The sequence below is a fragment of the Tursiops truncatus genome, chromosome 6 (genome assembly GCF_011762595.2).
Source record: "Tursiops truncatus isolate mTurTru1 chromosome 6, mTurTru1.mat.Y, whole genome shotgun sequence".
NCBI lineage: Eukaryota > Metazoa > Chordata > Mammalia > Artiodactyla > Delphinidae > Tursiops > Tursiops truncatus.
In genome coordinates, this window is record NC_047039.1 from 95771865 (window position 1) to 95791016 (window position 19152).

Below are 19152 nucleotides of genomic sequence, written 5' to 3' on the forward strand. Positions count from 1 at the left end.
GGGTCGGGGTGGAGGTTGGTTCTCGCAAGTGAGACTGGTCCAGCCCTTCAGGAAGTTGCATGCTTGCCTCTTCCTCTCTATTCTTCCGTGCCTCTCTTACTACCCAGCAAGAAGAGACCTTTATTGGCTCTACCTGTTGCAGTAAGGATTAAGGCAGCTTGTGAAAATACACACACAAACATAGATTGAATGGATGAGGAAGTTTAGGGAGGGAGAGTCAAGGGAGCTGGAACAGTGAAGCCAGAGACAAGCCTCAGAGGGCGGGACTTGGTCCCGGCCCTTGGAAGGCATTGGATGGGCCCCTGAGTGTTCTTCCTCCTTCCTCGTAGGAGATGATTCTCTCCTTTTCTTTACCTCTTAAAGCACTCAGGAAACTGGAGATGTGATAATGTCTGTAAATACGATGTAAAAATAATGTCTGTATGACAGCACTTGTCATATGTAATGGTAAACATTCAATAAACAGTAACATTAAAATAATCTTGAAGTGGAGACTTGCCTGGCGGTGCAGTGGTTAAGACTTCACCTTCCAATGCAGGGGGTGTGGGTTCGATCCCTGGTCAGGAAACTAAGATCTCACATGCCTCAGACCCAAAAAACCAAAACATAAAACCGAAGCAATACTGTAACAAATTCAATAAAGACTTTAAAAATGGTCCACATCAAAACAAAAAAAATCTTTAAAACAAAAAAATAACAATCTTGAAGTGAAGAAAATGATGAAATCCTTAACAGTAAGACTGCCAGAAGTTAGACTGTGGGAGAACCCAGATGTGAATCAGACATGTTCCATGATGGACGTTCATAGACCAGTGCAGGACAGGGACATTGGGATCTGTGAAACTGCCCCCCTCCTGCTTCAGTGCCGTCTGCCAGCAGTCCCAGCATAGCACCACCCCTTCCATCTGTAGTATCATAATTATCAAAATAGAATACAGACAACATAGGCTATAGAATCAGACAAGCCCAGGTTTGAATGCTGACATCACCAATTTACTAGCTACTTACCCCCACTGAGTGTCCTTTGATTCTTGTATAAATTGGGAATAAGAACATCTATCTGTTCTTCAGGGCTGTTGGAGAATGCCTGTGTCAAGTGTCTAGCCCAGCACCCGGCTCGTATTTAGGGCTTAACGAATGAGCGATGTTGCTGAGAGATAGTCAAGAGCGAGAGCTTTAGAGCCATCCCAAAGATGAACCCCAGCTCTGTACTTAATGCCTGTGTGACGTCCTGCAAGTTTGGTAATCTCTTTAATCACAGTAATGACAGTAAAACTCACCTCTCAGGATTGTCATGGAGATTAGATGAGATTATATTCGTAAAGGAATTAGTATAGTCCTTGACATTTACATGGAAAGCATTAAACAAGTGGTACCTATTAATTATCCAGAAAGGTGCAGAGCAAGATGAAACTTGTTCTCTATATCAGTAACTACGTCTGACAGCCAGCCGGTGCTAGGACCCAGGAGGAATTATCACAAATTATATGGAGTAGGGAATTGCATTGAGAAAACTGACTGAGTTTGGCTCCCAGCTTGACGCCATGGAACTGAGATGTCTATAAGAGTATGAGGCTGTTCCTTTACCACTCAGCAGCTGCCTTGTGAGATCAGAATCCTGCTTCTTGGGCTTCTGCCACTTTTTGTAAGCTGGCCAGTGCCACAGAACCCTGATAGTGATGAGGCACAGAATAAGGGGAGCCAGTAGGGGTACGGTGCACTGTGGAGGGACTAGTCCCCACAAGTAGAGCTCTATAGGTCAGGGGAAGAGGAGAAACAGTGGCAGCAGGGCATGCTGGGAAGTATGCCTTTCACATCCATGTCAGCTGAGCAAATTGGAGAATTAAGTACTCAAGGAGGAGGAAGCCAGAGCCAGGACAGAGCAGAGGAATCCTGCTAGAAGGAGGGAGTTGGTCTAAGAGGCCCTGTGTGTCAGCGTGCTCTTCGGGTGCAGATCTGAGAATTACTCCCATGGTAATGGTCTACCATGATAATGGGGGGATGATTGAGGACCATTCGTTCAAGTCTATTGAAACAGTGTAAATCTGGATTTATTTATAGGTTACTTGAGTTTTATACCTGGATAAGGAAGAGTGACTTGAAAGGTAAAAAAAAAAATAAGAAAATAAAACTTGGAAACTATGAAAATTCCACATGACAAGAAAGGAATTTAAGAGACTTAGAGGAAGAATATACCTCTGAAAATGATCTACCACAGAGTCTAGAAGGAAATGCTGTTTGGCAACCACAGTCAAGTATGAGAAAATATGACCTGTCTTAGTTCACTCAGGCTGCCATAACAAAGTACCATAGACTGGGTGACTTAAATAACAGAAATTTATTTTCTCACAGTTCTGGAGGCTGAAGTCAAAATCAGGGTGCCAGTATGATTGAGTTCTGGTCCAATGACCCTCTTTCTGGCTGTACTCTCACATGGTTAGAAGAAAAAGAGAGCAAACTCTCTGGTGCCTCTTGTTATAAGGGCACTAATCCCATCATGAGGGACCCCACTGCCATCCTCATGACTTCATCTAACCTAATTACTTCCCAAAGGCCCCATCTCCAAATAGCATTGCATTGGGAGACAGGATATCATCATCTGAATTTGGGGGGGAAACAATTCAGTCCATAGCATGACCTCTGTAAAAAAGGAAGCTGTATGGTGAAAACGCAACAATATAAGATGAAAAAGCAAAGAGAGAGGAGTGAGATGAGAAGAATTGGAGAGAAGCAGAAAATATAAGAGCAGATTTAAAACCTACATTGTAGATAGTAAAGAGGAGTTGATCTGCAGAAATGGAATTAATAATGTGAAGGACAAACTTGAACAGATGAGCTTAATAAGCAGAAAACATGATAAATATGGAGAACGGGGAAACTGTTCCAGATAATTGGTGGGACAGAAGCAATACTCCAAAGATACAATAGAAGAAAAAATTGCTCAGCTAAAGGAAAACCTATATGTCAGATAGAATCAATAAAAAAGGACCCATAACTAGATAGATATTAGTGGCTTTTTAAACTATAAATATAAGGGGGAAAACTATACAGGTACCTGGAAATAAAGAAGCAAGTTACTTACAAATGATTTCAAGGTGGACTTGCATCGGACTTCCCTGCAATACTAAATGCTGAAAGATCATGGAATAAGTTCTGAAGGGAAAAAGGTGTAATCTAAGAATTTTGTATCTAGACAAACTGATTTATGTGTAAAAAAAAAAAAGCAAGGGCTCAAAAACGTGCTATTTCTCCTATATACCCAACTTCAAAAAATTACTTGAAGATGTACTCCAATGAACTGAGTGGTTGAACACATTCAAGGGCTCAATTATGAGGCATTAATTCATAGTAAAAGAGGACTTGTGAATACTGAAGCCAGGTAAACTAGAAGTAAGTTTAAGTTTAAAATGTTGCAAATCTGATTATAAAATTGAATGCAAAAAAAGAGATCATTCTAAAATATTAAAAATGAATGTTAAAAACCAGGAAGGAAGGAATAGGTGAAGGATACAATAGTGTAGGTTAAATCAGTCCTGCTTATAGTGTGGTCCCCAGACCAGCAGCATAAGCATCTCCTAAAAGCTTATTAAAAATGTAAATTCTCAGGCCCCACACCAGACCTGTGGAATCAGAATCTCCAAGGTGGGGCTCAGGTGTCTGTGTTGTAACAATCTTTCTAGATGATTCTTATTTAGGCTAAAGTTTGAGAGGCACTGAGTTAAACTACCTTTCTCAATGGTAATAGATATGAAAATATCATTTCGTGCTTGACTATAAAAATTAGAGAAATGTATCTTATATACTGTCTAGAACAATGGAAAATATTGGAAAATGCTGGAATATTGGAGAATAATGGAAAGGCAAAGAAAAGAGTTCATACATCAAACAACTGAAAACTAAGGGAATAAACCAGAAAGGGTATAGGATGAAAAGAAAAGAATCATAAGACAAGTAAAACCAAGTCAGTAATAGCAATAAAAGCAAATGGCATAATTTCCTTTATTAGAAGACAAAGATTCTCAGGTTAACTTAAAAGAATCCAATTAAGAATGGTTTATGAGACATACTTAGTTAATTCCTTGTCTTTTAGTCTTCTCTTTCCCATGGAGCTCTTTCCTACTCCCTTAACTAAATTGAATTCCCTATTAAGATTTTCATAGCCCCGTGTCTCCTTGAGACTACCCATTGTGGTTGCAGTTTTAGATTTGTGTGATGATTTGATTTTTCTTTCTCCTTTTCCAGACTGTAAGTTCCTTGAAGGCAGGGACCACTGCTCAACATCTTGTGCCAGCATTTAGCACAGTACCTGTTTGATGAATGCAAGTAAAAGAAAATTTAGGGAAACAGCTTTAGGCACATGTGAACAAGTAGAAGGACCTAACAAAGTAATTATCAAGAACTAATAATATTAATACCAGACAAACTAATAAAACAGTGTAATTAAAAGTTAGAGTGGGGCTTTCCTGGTGGCGCAGTGGTTGAGAGTCCGCCTGCCAATGCAGGAGACACGGGTTCATGCCCTGGTCCAGGAAGATCCCATGTGCAGCGGAGCGGCTGGGCCCGTGAGCCATGGCCGCTGAGCCTGTGCGTCTGGAGCCTGTGCTCCGCAACGGGAGAGGCCACAACAGTGAGAGGCCCGCGTACCGCAAAAAAAAAAAAAAAAAAGAGTGGTGGTTCTTAACTTTCTAACACTTCAGGATTTTCTTCAGGACCTGTTAAAACACAGTTTACTGGATCCCATCTTTAGGATTTTTCTTGCAGAATGTTTCGAATAAGTCCCGAGAATTTACATTTCTAACAGGTTCCCAGGCGATGCTGATTGCCACTAGCCCAGGGACCATGCTTTGAGAACTGCTGTGTTAGAAAATAGTGTAATGTTAACAAAGGATATGGGTCAAAGTGGAGGTTTTGATCTCATGAGCCGGTCTGCATCAAACAACATTATATCTAAATATACAAAATAAATTCAGAAACACAATGAATTGGAAGGATTGATCACAACATTTAGTCTTTGACAGAGCAAGGAGAGAAATAAAGGTTATATAGAGTTTGAATAATACAGTTAATACAGTTGATCTAACAACTTCAGAGCCCACAAAGAGCAATAATATATCTTTACCGTGGTCATGAATCAGTTAACAAAAATTATTTAGCTACCAAAATTTTTAAAGCTTCTATATTGCGAGAAAAGAACATAAACAGACTAAGAAACCAATTGAGAAAAGATACTTGTAACATGTCGAACGAAATGTTGATGCCCTTCATCTATAGAGTTCTTAGCGATTTTAAAAAGGTAAACATGCCTGTAGAAACATTGACTGTAAACACAAATAGGAAAGTCACAAAAGAAAAACTGTAGTTCATTAATCCTCAAAAATAGCTTCCTTAGAACTCAAAGAAATGGAAAATAAAACCAGCAGTGCAATGTATTTCTCCCTATCAGGCACAGTAAGAAGATGATAGTACTAAATGCTGGCTACAGTATATGGAAACAGTCATTTTGAGATCTTTCTGATGGGAGCGAAAATTGGCCCAGTCTTTCAGTAAGTAGTTGGTGCTGTGGTGATCAGAAGCCTTAAAAATGCAGACCCTTAATTTATCCTGAGGAAATATGTGCAAAGATTATGAACAATAATCTTTATTTCGCAGTGGTGTGCAAAAATAATGAGCAGATGTGCAAAAATTTCTACGAGGGTATGGATCACAGCATTTTTTTATAAGGGAAAAATTTTGAAACAATCTCAGTGTCCTCTGGTTTAGGAGACTGGCTCAGCAAATTCCAAAGTCCAGTGGTAACCAGGCAGCCAATAAATGCAGTAGAGATCGATGTTTATTGATTTGAGCAAGATGTCTACAAAATATTGTTGATTGAATGAATGCGCCAGGTTACAAAGAGCATATAGATCAGGGCCGGCTAATTCAAGGCCCGTAGAAGCCAGACGGCTGACGTCAGTGAGAGATGAGATGGGAGTGCAGGGTGGGGTCTGGGGCAAGTGGCCAGGTGAATGCTCCACCCTGTGGGGTAGCTGCTACTCTTTTTGGGGGATTATAGATGATTGAAGTTTCTCTTATATTTAAAATTTTGTATTTGTATTTATCAGTATTTTATAATTTTCCCCCAGTGAACAATATTACATCAGAAATTTTTAAGAAGAAAGAAGTTAGGCAGTGCCAAAAGAGAGGTAAAGATGAAGTCCGGTGGGACCCAAGAGGAAGACATGGCCCCTTCTGCCAGGGGGTGGGGGGCGTTTGGGGGCAGGGAAGACCCTGGAGACAAGGTGACCCACATGTGGCCATTGCAGAGGGCAAGGCTTGAAAAGGGGCTGATAAAGAGGTTGGCACTGGAGGTCAACTCAGGACACCACCCATTTCCTGAGCACCGGGGCCTGGGGGTGGAGCGATGGAGGAGGACAGCGTGTGCCAGGTACTGTTCTAAGCATGTGACATACAAATTTAATCCTCACAGCAATCCTATAAGGTGGTCCTATCATTGCCCCATTTTACAGATAGGAAAACTGAGGCACGGAGAGGTTATTACATTTGCCTAAAGTCACACAGCTTGAAATAGAGGAGCTGGGATTTGAACCCTGGCGGTCTGACTCAAGGGGGCTCCTGATTCTAGTTGGTGGTCCCAGAATGAGGAGGGGTTTGTGGGGAGGGAACAAGCTGCTACTTCTGGATGGGAACAGGCACCCATTCCCACACTCTCCTCTCCTTGGACAGAAACCGGCAATTATACCTGTGAATTCTGCGGAAAGCAGTACAAGTACTACACGCCCTACCAGGAGCACGTGGCCTTACACGCCCCCATCAGTGAGTACCTTCTCTGGTTGGGGGAAGGGTGGGCCAGCCATAGGCTGAGGCTCTGGAGTTTTGCCAGGGGAGGGTGAAAGCAAAGGTGAACTTGTTCTGGGTCAGCCTCTAGGTGTCCAAGTCTGACCTGGGGCCACCTGACTGCAGGAGCAGGGAAAGCCCCACCCTTAAGCCAGGAAAGTCTGAGTCCTCCCCTGGCGGTCTCAGAGGCCTGGGCCCATGTGGATTTGGGGTTAGGAAGGATGGGCATCATTCACCCAAGTCGTTCAGCAGGCTTGTCCTCACCTCTTCCAAGCACCTCCAAATCAAGTGGTTCCTGAGTCGCCACCCCCAAAGGCAGCACCATGTAATGCAGCTTCAGTCTGAACCAGTGCAGGGCCTAACCCAGGCTAGAGGATGGTCAGTTAGACAAGGCAGCTTTGCCCTTGGAGGTAGAAAGGGTAAGAAGTCAGAAGGAGTGCCAGGCTGGCCTCAGAAGCCCCGGGTATTAGTCCCAGTGGAGTCACAGGCATGTGTGTGGCCTTGGGCAGGCCCCCAATCTCTCCCTCCTCCCCTGGCCTGGGAGGGAAAGGGTTCTAAGGATCCTTCCCACAGGGACATCCTGGCCTTCCATTCTCCCCATGCGGCTGATTTCCCAGCTTCCCTTTTGGATGTCAGAGGGGTCTGTATCCTTAGATCCCCAAGTATATGAGCTAAGAGGGCCCTCAGTCCTCAGCCAAAGTTCAGACAGGGCGGGGCTTAACCACATTGCAGGGCAGTAGGGCGGGGTGTTTAAGAGGTATTTGGGAGTATCCCTGCTTTTGTTTGTCACAAAAGAGCTATGGGGATCCCACTCCACAGTCCGTGGATGGGAAGGTTTAGGTTCAGGGAGGGGAAGGGATTATGCAAGGTCATCAGGGTGCAAGGTGCCTAGAGAGCCCAACCCTCCGGTAGCAGCACAGGCCCCTGGGCCCCTGAGGGCTTTCAGGTGGGCAGGGAGGGGTGTCCAGAGCTCAGGCGGTGGAGGAGGTGGCTTCCCCAGGAAGTCCTGCCTGCTGCGCAGAGCCGCAGGACTGAGGGGTCTCCCTCAGATGGGGAGCACCCATCCTTAGGTGGAACACTGGGCTAAGGTTCTCATACTGCTCGGCCCCTGACTGCTGGGTAACCTTGGACCTGTCACTTCCGTTCTCTGGGCTCAGGTTTCCCACCTGTGGGAGCTCTCGAGGTCTCTTCAGCCCAGGGGTCTGGATTCCAGTCATCTCCAGTATAAGGAGACCCTCAGGCAGGCATCTGCAGTGGCGCGATTACAGGAGCCTCTCCTGCCACCCACGCTAAGCATGTACGGGTTATCTATCGCCCACGACGTGGCCAGGTCCTGTGGGGGGGGGGAGGCCACAGCTTACACTGGGTGGGCACTAACCCATCCATTGACCCACTCACGGTGCTGGTGCTGGAGCATCAGGGCTGTGGCTTGAGCTCCATGGCTCAGACCCCTCTGGGGATCCCGCTCTCCATGGGCAGGGACGGGGCAATTGTGTGTGGGTACCTGCTTACCTGTGCTCTCCGGGGAAGCAGCAACTGCCCCGCTGCCTGGTGCCCAGAGGGGTTGCTACGCAGAATGCACTTACGGTTAGGTGTTAGTTACAAAGCCATCCTGCAGCTTGGGTTTCAGCCTTTGGAGAAAACCTTCAGTGCTGTTTCTGCTCTTTCCCCAAATGGCTCTTGCTGGAACAAGCTGAATAAGGTCATGGAGTTGATAAGAGGAGGAGCTTGGCTTGAACCCTGACAGGCACCCTCCAGGCCCATACTCTTAACCATGAAGTTCTCCTGCATCACATGTCAGATGGTACAGCAGGAAGGGGTGCTTCGTTTGTACCCTGATTACTTCCCTAACATCCAGGTACTTCTCTCCTGAAAGGCTGTCTGCTCTTTCTCTGTTCCTCATTTTCTTGTTCTCTCTATCGTGAACTCTCTTTGTCTTTCTGCATCTGTTTGTTGAGTGCATCTCTTCTTTATTACTGAAGTCTAGGGACTCCGTGATCATCTGTGTTTAAAATTACAGAGAGAGATTTAGGTTAGATCCAACAGAGGATTGATTCTCCAAAGCTGACCAAGATATAGCCCCTCCAGTGGCCTTTGGATCTAGATATTTGTATGTCCATGGGTTCTGTGTGGAATTGGGGGCTGGACTTGATGGCTTCATCAAGTGGTACTCAGGGCCAGGCCTTGAGAGACCCTGGGTCTCCTGAGAGCATCCAGAGAGACGTAGGCTGACTGGAAGGAGGTGTAACGAAATGGAGTCATATAATATGTACTCTTTGGGGTCTGACTGCTTTCACTTAGCAAAATGTTTTTAAGATTCATACATGTTGTATATATCAGTTCATTCTTTTTTTTTTTTACTGCTGAGCAATGTTCTGTTGTGCGCAAGTACCACAGTTTGTTGAGCCATTGGCTTGTTCGTTTGAATTGTTTCCAGTTTTAGGCTATTATGAATAAAGCTGCTATTGAAAATGCTTGTACCAGGCTTTCTGTGTTCATTTCTCTTGGATAAATTCCAGGGAGTAGAATTGATAGGTCATAGGGGAGAGTATGTTTACCTTTTTAAGAACTGACAAACCATTTCCCAAGATGACTGGGAAATGCGCCTTTCACTAGCGCCTTTCACTCCCACCAGCCACAGATGGGAGTTGCACTTGCTCCAAATTCTTGCCAACAATTTGGTGGTAGGAAGCCACTCTGGTGAGTGTGTAGTGGTATTTCATTGTGGTGTTAATTTGTATTTTCCTGATGACTCATGATGTTGAGCACCTTTTCATTTGCTTATTAGCCATTTGTATATTTTACTTTGGAAACTGTTTAAGTCTTCCCATTTTTTTTGGTTGGGTTGTTTGTCTTTTTATTGTTAAATTGGAGGAGTTCTTTATACACTCTAGATCCAGGGTCTTTATCAAATATATATTTTGTGGACATTTTCTCTCAGTCTTTGGTGTGACTGTTGATTTTCATATAGTATCTTTTGATGAGCGGTTTTTCATTTTAATGAAGTCTAATTTATCAGGCTTTTTATGGTTAGTGTTTTCTCAGTTCTACTCAGGATATCCTTGCCTACCTCAAGGTGGTGAAGATACTCTTCTTTATTATCTTTTAGAATCTTTATACTTTGAGCTTTTACATTTAAGTCTCTGATCCATTTTAAGTTAATTTTTGTGAATGATGAGAGGTTTGATTTGAGATTAACTTTATTCCATATGACTGGTTGTTCCAACACCATTTGTTGAAAAGATTGTCCTTTTTCCATGACATTGCATTGAGACCTTTGTTGAAAATCAGTTGAATGCGTAAGTACGTGTGAGTTTATTTCTGTTCCACTGATCTATTTGCCTGTGTTGGTGCCAACATGGTCTTATTTACTGTAAGTCTTAAATCAGGTACTCTCAGTTTTTCAACCTTGTGTATTTTTAAGAATATTTTTCTTAAAACAAGGAACTTTGCCTTGCAATATAAATGTTAGTCTTATTGCCAATTGCTACAAAAAAATCCAGCTGGGATTTTGTTTAGGATTACACTGAATCTATCGACCAATCTGGGGAGAATAGACATCATAATAATAGTCGATCTTCCACTTCATGAACATAGTGTATCTCTCCATTGGTTTAAGTCTATTTAAATTTCTCTCAGCAATAGTTTGTATTTTCAGAGCAGAGGTCTTTTACATATTTCATTAAATTATATCTAAGTATTTTATGGGGTTTTTTGATGCTACTGTGATTTTTTTATTTTCCAGTTTTTGTTGCTATGATTTTTGTATATATTGAATTTGTATCCTGCAACTTTGTTAAATTCACTTATTAGTTCTCTTAGCTTTTTTCTAAATTTATCTGAATTTTTCTTGTACATACTGATGTCATCTGCTAATAAAGACAGCCTTACTTCTTTTTTTCTAATCTGTATTCCTTTTATTATTCTCTTTCTTCCCCATTATGCTGATTAGGACCCTCCAGTTCAATGCTGAATAAATGAAATGTGTGGATATCTCTGCCTAGTTTCCAGTCACAGGGTTCAGTTTTTCATCGTTAAGTATGATCATTTCCATCATTAAGTATTATGTTAGCTAAAATAGGTTTTCATAGATGCCCCTTTGTCAGTTGAGGAAGTTACCTTCTATTTCTAATTTACTGAAAGTTTTTATCAGAAATTGGTGTTAGGTGTTTTTTCTGCATCTGTTGAGATGATCCTATGATTCTTATCTTTTATTCTGATAATGTGGTAAATTACATGGATTTTTTTTTTTTTTTTTTTTTTTTTTTGGCACACGGGCCTCTCACTGTTGTGGCCTCTCCCGTTGCGGAGCACAGGCTCCGGATGCGCAGGCTCAGCGGCCATGGCTCACGGGCCCAGCCGCTCCGCGGCATGTGGGATCCTCCCGGACCGGGGCACGAACCCGCGTCCCCTGCCTCGGCAGGCGGACTCTCAACCACTGCGTCACCAGGGGAGCCCAACATTTCTTATACTGTAGGTCTGTTGATGAAAGATTCTCTTAATTGAAAGTGTTTTTATTTCACCTTTTCTTTTGAAGGATATTTTCTTTGGATATGAAATTCTAGGTTGAGATATTTTTCTTTCAGCATTTTAAAAATGTCATTCCTTTATCTTCTGGCTTATGTTGTTTCTGATGAGAATTCAGAGATCATTCTGATTGTCGTTCTGTATTTAATGGGTCTCTTTTCTCTGAATGCTTTTAAATATTTCTCTATATTACTAATTTTCAGCAGTTTGATTACGATGTATAGTTTTCCTCGTGTTTATCCTGTTTGGGGTTCACTGAGCTTCTTAGATCAGTGGGTTTATATTTTTCCTCAGATTTGGAAATTTTTCAGCCAGTATTTCTGCAAATATTTTTCTTCCCCAATCTCTTCCTTCTCCTGTTGAGACTTTAATTGCATATATATTAGATTGTTTTATGATGTTTACAGATCATCAGTTGAAGCTCTGTTCGGTTTTCCAGCCTTGTTTTCCCTCTGTGTTTCAATTTGGATAATTTCTAGTGTCCTGTGTACAAGTTTACTGATCTTTTCTTCTACGGTCTTACTTGTTTCATTAGAAATGTCCATCAAGTGAGTTTTACATTTCAGCTATCGTATTTTTCGTCTCTGTAATTTCCACTTGGTTCCTTTTTACATTGTTTCTTTCATTATATTCATATTATCCTTTAAGTGTTTGAGCATATTTATAATAGCCGTGTTAAGGTCCTTGGCTGCTAACGCCATCATCCCTGTCATTTCTTTATGTTCCTGTTGATTTTTTTTCTCTTGATTATTCCTCACATTTTCCCACTTCCCCTAACAAATAAGTTTGTATTCTGTGCTGAGCATTGTGGATGCATATGCTGTGTTGCTGAGTGTGTGGATTTTGTTGTCTTCTTCTAAAAAGTGTTGAATTTTGTCCTGGCATCTGGCAGGGAGTTCATCTACTTACAGATCAACTTGATACTTCAAAGCCTTGTTTTAAAGCTGTGTTAGGGCAGTTCCAGAGCAGTCCTTATTCTAGGGTTAGAGTAATCCTTCTGAGGCATGGCTTTTCTGGGTCTCAACTGAATGCTGGAGGTATTCAGCAAGATCTCTCCTCTGGCAGGTGGAACTCAGACATCTCCTTGCCTTTTGCCACCTCTGAATCTTCAGTCAGCTCCCTGCATCCCCCGCCCCCCCCAAGCAGCTGTTGGTTGCCAGTCTTTGCAGAGGCTCCCTCTGTACAAATACAGTTTGGTGTTCAGCCAGAGACTTCAAGGGGCCCCTCTGCCCGTTTCTGGAGTTGTTTTTTTGCACAATTGCCTCCTCTTTGTTATTCTTCCCTGTCAATTCCAGCTGCCTCAGAAGCCCTGAACTCTGATCACTGTCTCTCAGATCAGTGAGATTACAGCGCATCCTTCCAGCTCTACCTCTGTGCTGTGGTCCAGAGGGTCTGTCCTAGCAGAGAGCTGGGGTGATCCTGGGGCTCAGAGCAGGTCTTCTTTCATGAATCACAGTCTTGCACCATCTACATTCAGAGTCTGAAAGTTCTTGTTCCATGCATTTTGTCCAGCTTTACAGTTGAATCTGGAGGAGGGCTAGTCCTGTACCAGGTATGCATACCATCATGGCCAGAAGTGTAAGGTCTCCAGTTCTCTTTCTAAGACGAAAATCTGTGAGCAGTGGTTCCCAAATGAGATTCCTCTTGCATCACCTCTCCCTTGCATTCCCTCCTCTAGCCTTTGAGCACCCTATTCCCTTTTGCCTCCAATGCGTTTCCACCCCCCTCTACTGCGTTAAAGGTTTCAGGGAAATCCTCTGGTCTTCCCTGCCTCTCCGCTGCGTGGTTACCTTTCTTGAATCCTTATAGTATCTGAATTTCTGTTCCAGTTAAATTTTCAGCCTTACAGGAAGAAGAGACCACGTGCTGTCTTACTTGTAATATCTCTTATGTGTAAATATCTCATACCTTTCTTACTAGGCCAGTCTGCCAGTCTGAATTGCTTTCTTCCTTTCTCAGTGAGAGCCCAGGTAGGAATATCAGCCTGATAACATTCCATGTGAGAAAGTCAACAGATGGAGCAAAAGGTTGAGTGAAATGAGTTAGGAGCCTGGGAAGTTTATCTTGGCTCGGCACTGATCTCCTCTGTGACCCTGGCATGGTGCCCGTACCTCTCTGAGCCTCTTTGTCCCTAGCTGCCTTATACCCTTGGTACCAGTGGGAGGATAACATGTGAGAAGCTTCTTTCGCCCTCTCTTGGGCATCCCATCTTTAATGTGCTCTGTTTAAGTGCTTCTGAGCCATTCGTGCTTTGATTCCTGGTTCCACAGTATCTGTTGAGCACTTCCTGTGTGTTAGGGAATGTGCCAGGCACTGAGTGCGTGGTTGGACCAAAGTGGCAGAGTCCCTACCCCCACGGAACATACAGGGTAATGGGGAAAGAGGCATTGATCAAAGATCACACCCTGGGTCATCATTGGTGGCAGTCAGATCTTGGAAGGGAACAAGGGAGGCGACTGGAAGATAAATGACCAGGTGGGGTATCAGGGAGGGCTTCCGGAGGAAGTGATGTTTAGGTGGAGGTATGTAGGACCAGCAGTAGTAATCCAGGCAGAAACTGGAGGGAAGAACATTCCAGGCAGAGGGGATACCATGAGCAAAGGCCATGAAACTTGGAAGAGAGAGGGGTTGACTGAGAGGGCAAGAAGTGGGCAGGCCCCAGGCAAGGGTTTACTGTATCATGTGCTTTTGGGTGTCCTGAGCTCCCTGCCACGGGGAAGGAGGGGCTCTCCCACACGGAACGCCAGGATTTTGACAGCAGGCTCGCAGACCATGAAAAGATCTGGTCCAGAGGGTCTCCTAGAAACCATTCTGCGGGTGGAGACGAGGCCTAAGAGGGGAAGCAACACGCTCTGTTTATTGCTCAGAAATTCTCTGTCCCTTGTGCCCAGGTGCCCGGGGGTGTGTTAGTGCCTAAGGGGACCACATGGCCTGTGCAAAGACCTCCATGAGAAGCTGGCAGGCTTGAGCCCCCGTCCCATCCTGGCACTAACTTTCTGTGTGGCTGTAAACTTATTAACCATTCTGGGCCTTGGTTTCCTTATTCCTAAAAAATACCATTAATAACTGTTTGCATCTGAAGAGTAGTTTACCGGTCAAGGTGCTTCCGTGACCTGTGTGGATTCTCACAAAATCCCCGTGAGGCTGGTAGTGCAGAGATGGGTGTCCTGCTCTCATCAGTGGAGGTGAGGTGGGAAAAGTGAGGCCAAGAGGGGAATAAAGAGTCCAAGACCGCAGAAGCCGGAGGTGACAGACGAGATTCAGAGGTGGGTCAGGCTCACCGCACACTCAGGGCTGCTTCCGTTAAACAGCGAACCACAAGCTGTGGTCCCCAAACTGCGCTTCAGGGAGACAGGGGAGAAATCAGAGATGGGACGCTGGACGCCTCCCTCAGAGTTTGATGTGTAGGTTTATCCCGTGGCTAAGAAAAAAACAATTGAGAATTGGGAGATGAGCCACCCTTCCGGTTGAACTCGGGACCTTCAAGGTCTTTCACTCTGAAAGGGAGGGGGGGAGAAAGGGGGATCATACGTAAGTATCCTTCCCCACCCACCCGTCTCCAGTTCCTGATTGAGAAAGTGAGAATCTGGAGAGTGGGGTGGCGGGGAAGAGGAGTGGCGGGGGACACCTGTGTTCTCCACAGACTGAGCCTGGGGGATTCCTCCTGGGGCTTGGGGGGGGCAGGTGAGGGCTTGCTTACGGGGCCACGACCAAAGGACGCCCCATCCCCAGCTCCTGGCATCTGGCTGCTACTGAGGTGGAAAGGCAGTGACCTCCCCAGAGGGACAAGGGGGGCCAGCCTGAGTCCTCTGAGCTCACCTCAGGGCCTTGGGTCCTGTATGACCTTGAACAAGGCCCTGATTCCTGCGTCTCTGGGCCTGGGCTTCCTCCGGCCAGGAGTGGGCAGAGGTGGAGGGTCAGGGAGCGCCCGTCTATTTTGGCTATGAGAGCCGTGGGCGCAGCGTCTGGTGCCCAGGATGGACACTGCCCTGGGAGCAGGGGTGTAAGAAGGTCTCTCCTCTGCCCCTGAGGCAGGCAGCAGGGCAGCATCCTTCCCAGGCTCCAGCCAGGCTCTGCGGCAAGGTGGTGCCCTTGAGATGTTCCCAGTGCCGGTGGCTTCCGTGAGCCCCCGGTCAGCCCCGGAGGGGTCCCTTCTCTTGCCGTCTGGTCCACTCTTGCCCTCCGGGAAGAGTTGCAGTTGAGTGAAACCACTGCCTCCCCTTTCGGTTGGAAGGTGGCACTGTGGCCACATTCAGGGGCTTGCCACCCCGGTAACTACGTCTCCGGGCAGCGTGCAGGAGGCTGCCACCTGATACCAGCCAAGCTGGAGACCCGCTGAGGGTCAGGGCCCCCCACCCCTGTTCTCAGTAACTCCAGTTTCTGCAGAGAAGGCGGGCAGGGGAGGCAGGAGGTGTGGGAAATGGTGACACAGGCTGCCCCTAACCCCACCAGGGAGCTGCTGCACTGATTTCCAATAAAGCGTCAGGTGTTGGGTCGAGCACTGTCCCCTGAGATTGTCAATCCCAGGCAGTGCCCAGGAGTTCCACGAGCCCCTTCCCGTAAGACCGTGGGGCGACATTGGGCCCTCTGCTCTTCCCCTCTCCCGTCAATCAACCCTGCACGTCTCTGCCTCTCTGTCGTCTATCGTTACTGCTGAGCCAGCCTGCCTTGGAAGGAAAAGAGGCTCAGGAGTCAGCATTTTAGAAAATGCATTTGAGCCTGGGTCGACTAATTCAAGTGCCCCAAGCGTGGGTCACAGGCCGAGTTCTTAGACACGCAGAGCCTGGGTTGGTCAAGGGTTATGGGTGACCCAGCCAGTGGGCTGGTCAGTGGCCTCCAAGTAATGCTGAGTGTGAGCTGGCGATCAGGCTTCCCTCGAGGAGAAGCTGGGGAAGGTTCTAGACTCCCAGACTTTTCTCAGGCTCCAGGTGGGAGCCAGAGCCCTTGCTCTCTGTGGACCAAGAAGTTTTGGTCCTCGAGCGTAGGGGTACTTGGTCGGTTCCAAGCTCCCTCGGCAACTGAGAGCGTGACCCTCTCAGGTACTGCCCCCGGGTGGGAGCCACCGGACGATCCAGACACGGGGTCTGAGTGTTCGCATCCAGAGGTCTCCCCGTCTCCACGCTTCGTGGCAGCGAAGACCCAGACGAACCAGTCGGGGAAAAAGGCTCCGGCCTCCGTGGTCCGATGCGCTACCCTCTTACACCGCACCCCTCCAGCCACCCAAACCCCGACGTTCCGCACTCCAAATTCGGGATCTCCGGCAAGCAAGGCAACTGCAGGTACCAATGGCCTATGTTACCCTCACACTTCCTCCACTCCCCGCCCTTCTCCCCACCTGCCACAGCTGTGCCCGGGGTCATTGTTCCCTTGCAAGAGCGAGGGTGGTGGTCCCTAGCTCTCTGGGACGAATCTGGGTCCCGGCTCTGCCTCAGGCTGGCTCTGTGACCACGGCAAGCCACCTAGCCTCTCTGAGTCTAGGTTTTCTTACCCTAAATCAGAGGGTTGTACAAGATGGTTTGCAAACTAATTTTTTTAAGTAGGAGAATGTTTTTCTCCCCAAGTCATGGCCTAAGGGGTTTTAAATTCTTTCAAATTAATTGCCAACCTTTGAGCATTAGGAGATTTATATATGAAACTTTTGATTTCTGGCTTACATTGAAAAGTCAGATCTGGCAGTCCTGGGCCCACTTTCCTCAGGGTAGCAGTTGCCTTGGGGCCGAGCCACAGCTGCCTCCTTCAGTAGAGCGTGTGCTCTCCGGTTTTCCACAGTCCCCACCACTCCCTCCTGCCTCCCCAATACAGTGGCCACGTGGCAGGTGCCATGTCTCATTGTGATCACACTGTTGTCTGTCTCACATCCAGCCCAGTTCATCCATTTACGTCACCTGCCTGGACCCTCTTGGCATGAGTTCGCATCCCCCATTTTTCAGAAAACCCAGTCTAAAAACTCATTTCTACGAAGAGCTGCTCTCCGTGAAGAAGAGTGTTTGGCTGGGAGCTCTGAGCCATAGGAGGCTAATTATAAGAGTTTGCAACCTTAGTTGTGCTGAATTGTACCAATGTGTTGGTCAGGCTGCACAAAAATCCTCCATAGATGGGTAACCGTCCCCTGCATGCATGAGATTTAAGATGGCAGAAGGAACCGCTTCCCTGCCCCAGCCCCTTTTAAAAAGGAAGCATCTGTCCCAAGAATGAAATCTCCTTATTCTGCCATCTTAAAGGGTTAGGAGCTTAGTCAGGCCCAGGAACTTGACAGCCTCCCTCTCCCTCACTGTTCAGGAAACCCCTCCGTGAGCCATAGCCCAGCGGGAAGCCAATGGATGCCCACTCCAGTGTTGTCTGAGTCTACGCAGAAAGGGCTCAGACTCTGGAAGGGCGAACAGGCAGTGGACCGTGCACACCAGCCATTTCTTACCAGTTATCGGGGAATGATAAGACACACTGTGTGCTGAGCACCAGCTAATCAGGAATCCTGATTCACACCTGGATGGAAAGAGCCTTGGGCCTTCTCCCTAGATATGTAGGATGTGGGGTAGAGTGAAGACTTGGTCATTCTGGGACTACGGGCCTTTCAGATACCCTCAAGAGGCCCAACGTTATCCATTAAAAATATACAAGTGATCAAACTGAGAACTCACTCAGATGAACCAGGGGGCTGGACCGATTACAGCCACGTGATGAGTGGTGCTCGCCTTTCCTCTGGTTCAGAAAGCTAACCAGGAGCAAGGACGTGGTTCTTAAAAATATTTGAAGCTATGCTTAAGTGCTTAGATCTCCCGAAAGGAGAGTAAGTAGTTAATCAACTTTGAAGGTAATGGTGTTCAGCTACTGTGTAGAGAAGAGCTAGTAGCCATTGTTTTTTGGCAACAGTAGGTATAAATCAGTTAAACAGGCTGGTCGTCACGGACTTATTGGTGGTAGATACTGGCTCAACTAAGTAATGGGATCACGGCTTTCAGATCTTGATTTTACTCTCGACCTTGTGGCTGGGAGTTTTTGCATCTGCAGTTTCTGCAGAGAACTGCCTGTAGGGCCTGTGTGGTCTATGGCAGCTCTCAGAGCCCAGAGTCACCAAGTAAGCATCACAAGCAATGGGGCTTGCCTTTGGCTGCCTTTTTGTGACCTGGAAGACTTGTGATGGGTGTCACACCTGGACTACTAGCTGCGCAGGTCAGGGGACACCAGGTTGTGAGCCGGAGCCTGCTGTTGGAGCTGGAAGTCATCACTGCCCCCGTCATGCTAGAACAGGCAGCCGCTCCCGTGCATGTGTGTTTGTGTGTGTGTGTGTGTGTGTGCGCGTGTGTGTGTGTGTGTGTGCGCGCGCGCGCGCCTGCGCGGGGATGTCCCCTGTGGAGCCGCTCGCTGGTTTTCAGCCAGAGGTCCCTATAGCAGGGGTAGCTGATCACAATCTGCTTTACCAGCTGAGCCATAGGAGGCTAATTATAAGAGTTTGCAACCTTAGTTGTGCTGAATTGTACCAATGTGTTGGTCAGGCTGCACAAAAATCCTCCATAGATGGGTAACCGTCCCCTGCATGCATGAGATTTAAGATGGCAGAAGGAACCGCTTCCCTGCCCCAGCCCCTTTTAAAAAGGAAGCATCTGTCCCAAGAATGAAATCTCCTTATTCTGCCATCTTAAAGGGTTAGGAGCTTAGTCAGGCCCAGGAACTTGACAACCTCACTCTCTCTGTGTTTTCACCTATAAGATGGGCATGACAGTGTGGACCTCATAGGGCGATTGGAGGATTATGTGGATGTAAAGCATCTGGACCAGTGCCTGGCCCATAGCA

General features: G+C 46.3%; 1 protein-coding gene across 26 annotated transcripts in view; it reads left to right on the forward strand.

The window, feature by feature from the left end:
* Nucleotides 1-19152, forward strand: part of ZNF618 (zinc finger protein 618) — a 184918-nt gene that overhangs the window by 139098 nt on the left and 26668 nt on the right. For 9 of the 26 annotated variants that reach the window (XM_033858435.2, XM_073806454.1, XM_033858427.2 and 6 more), the window contains 3 exons: nucleotides 6123-6182; nucleotides 6724-6813; nucleotides 16401-16640. In XM_033858435.2, coding sequence (XP_033714326.1) covers nucleotides 6123-6182; nucleotides 6724-6813; nucleotides 16401-16640 — 390 coding nt within the window. Of the gene's footprint in view, nucleotides 1-4290; nucleotides 4386-5443; nucleotides 5544-6122; nucleotides 6183-6723; nucleotides 6814-16400; nucleotides 16641-19152 lie in introns of those variants that run through there. The other 17 variants (XM_033858441.2, XM_073806453.1, XM_073806455.1 and 14 more) reach the window with 6 other exon arrangements.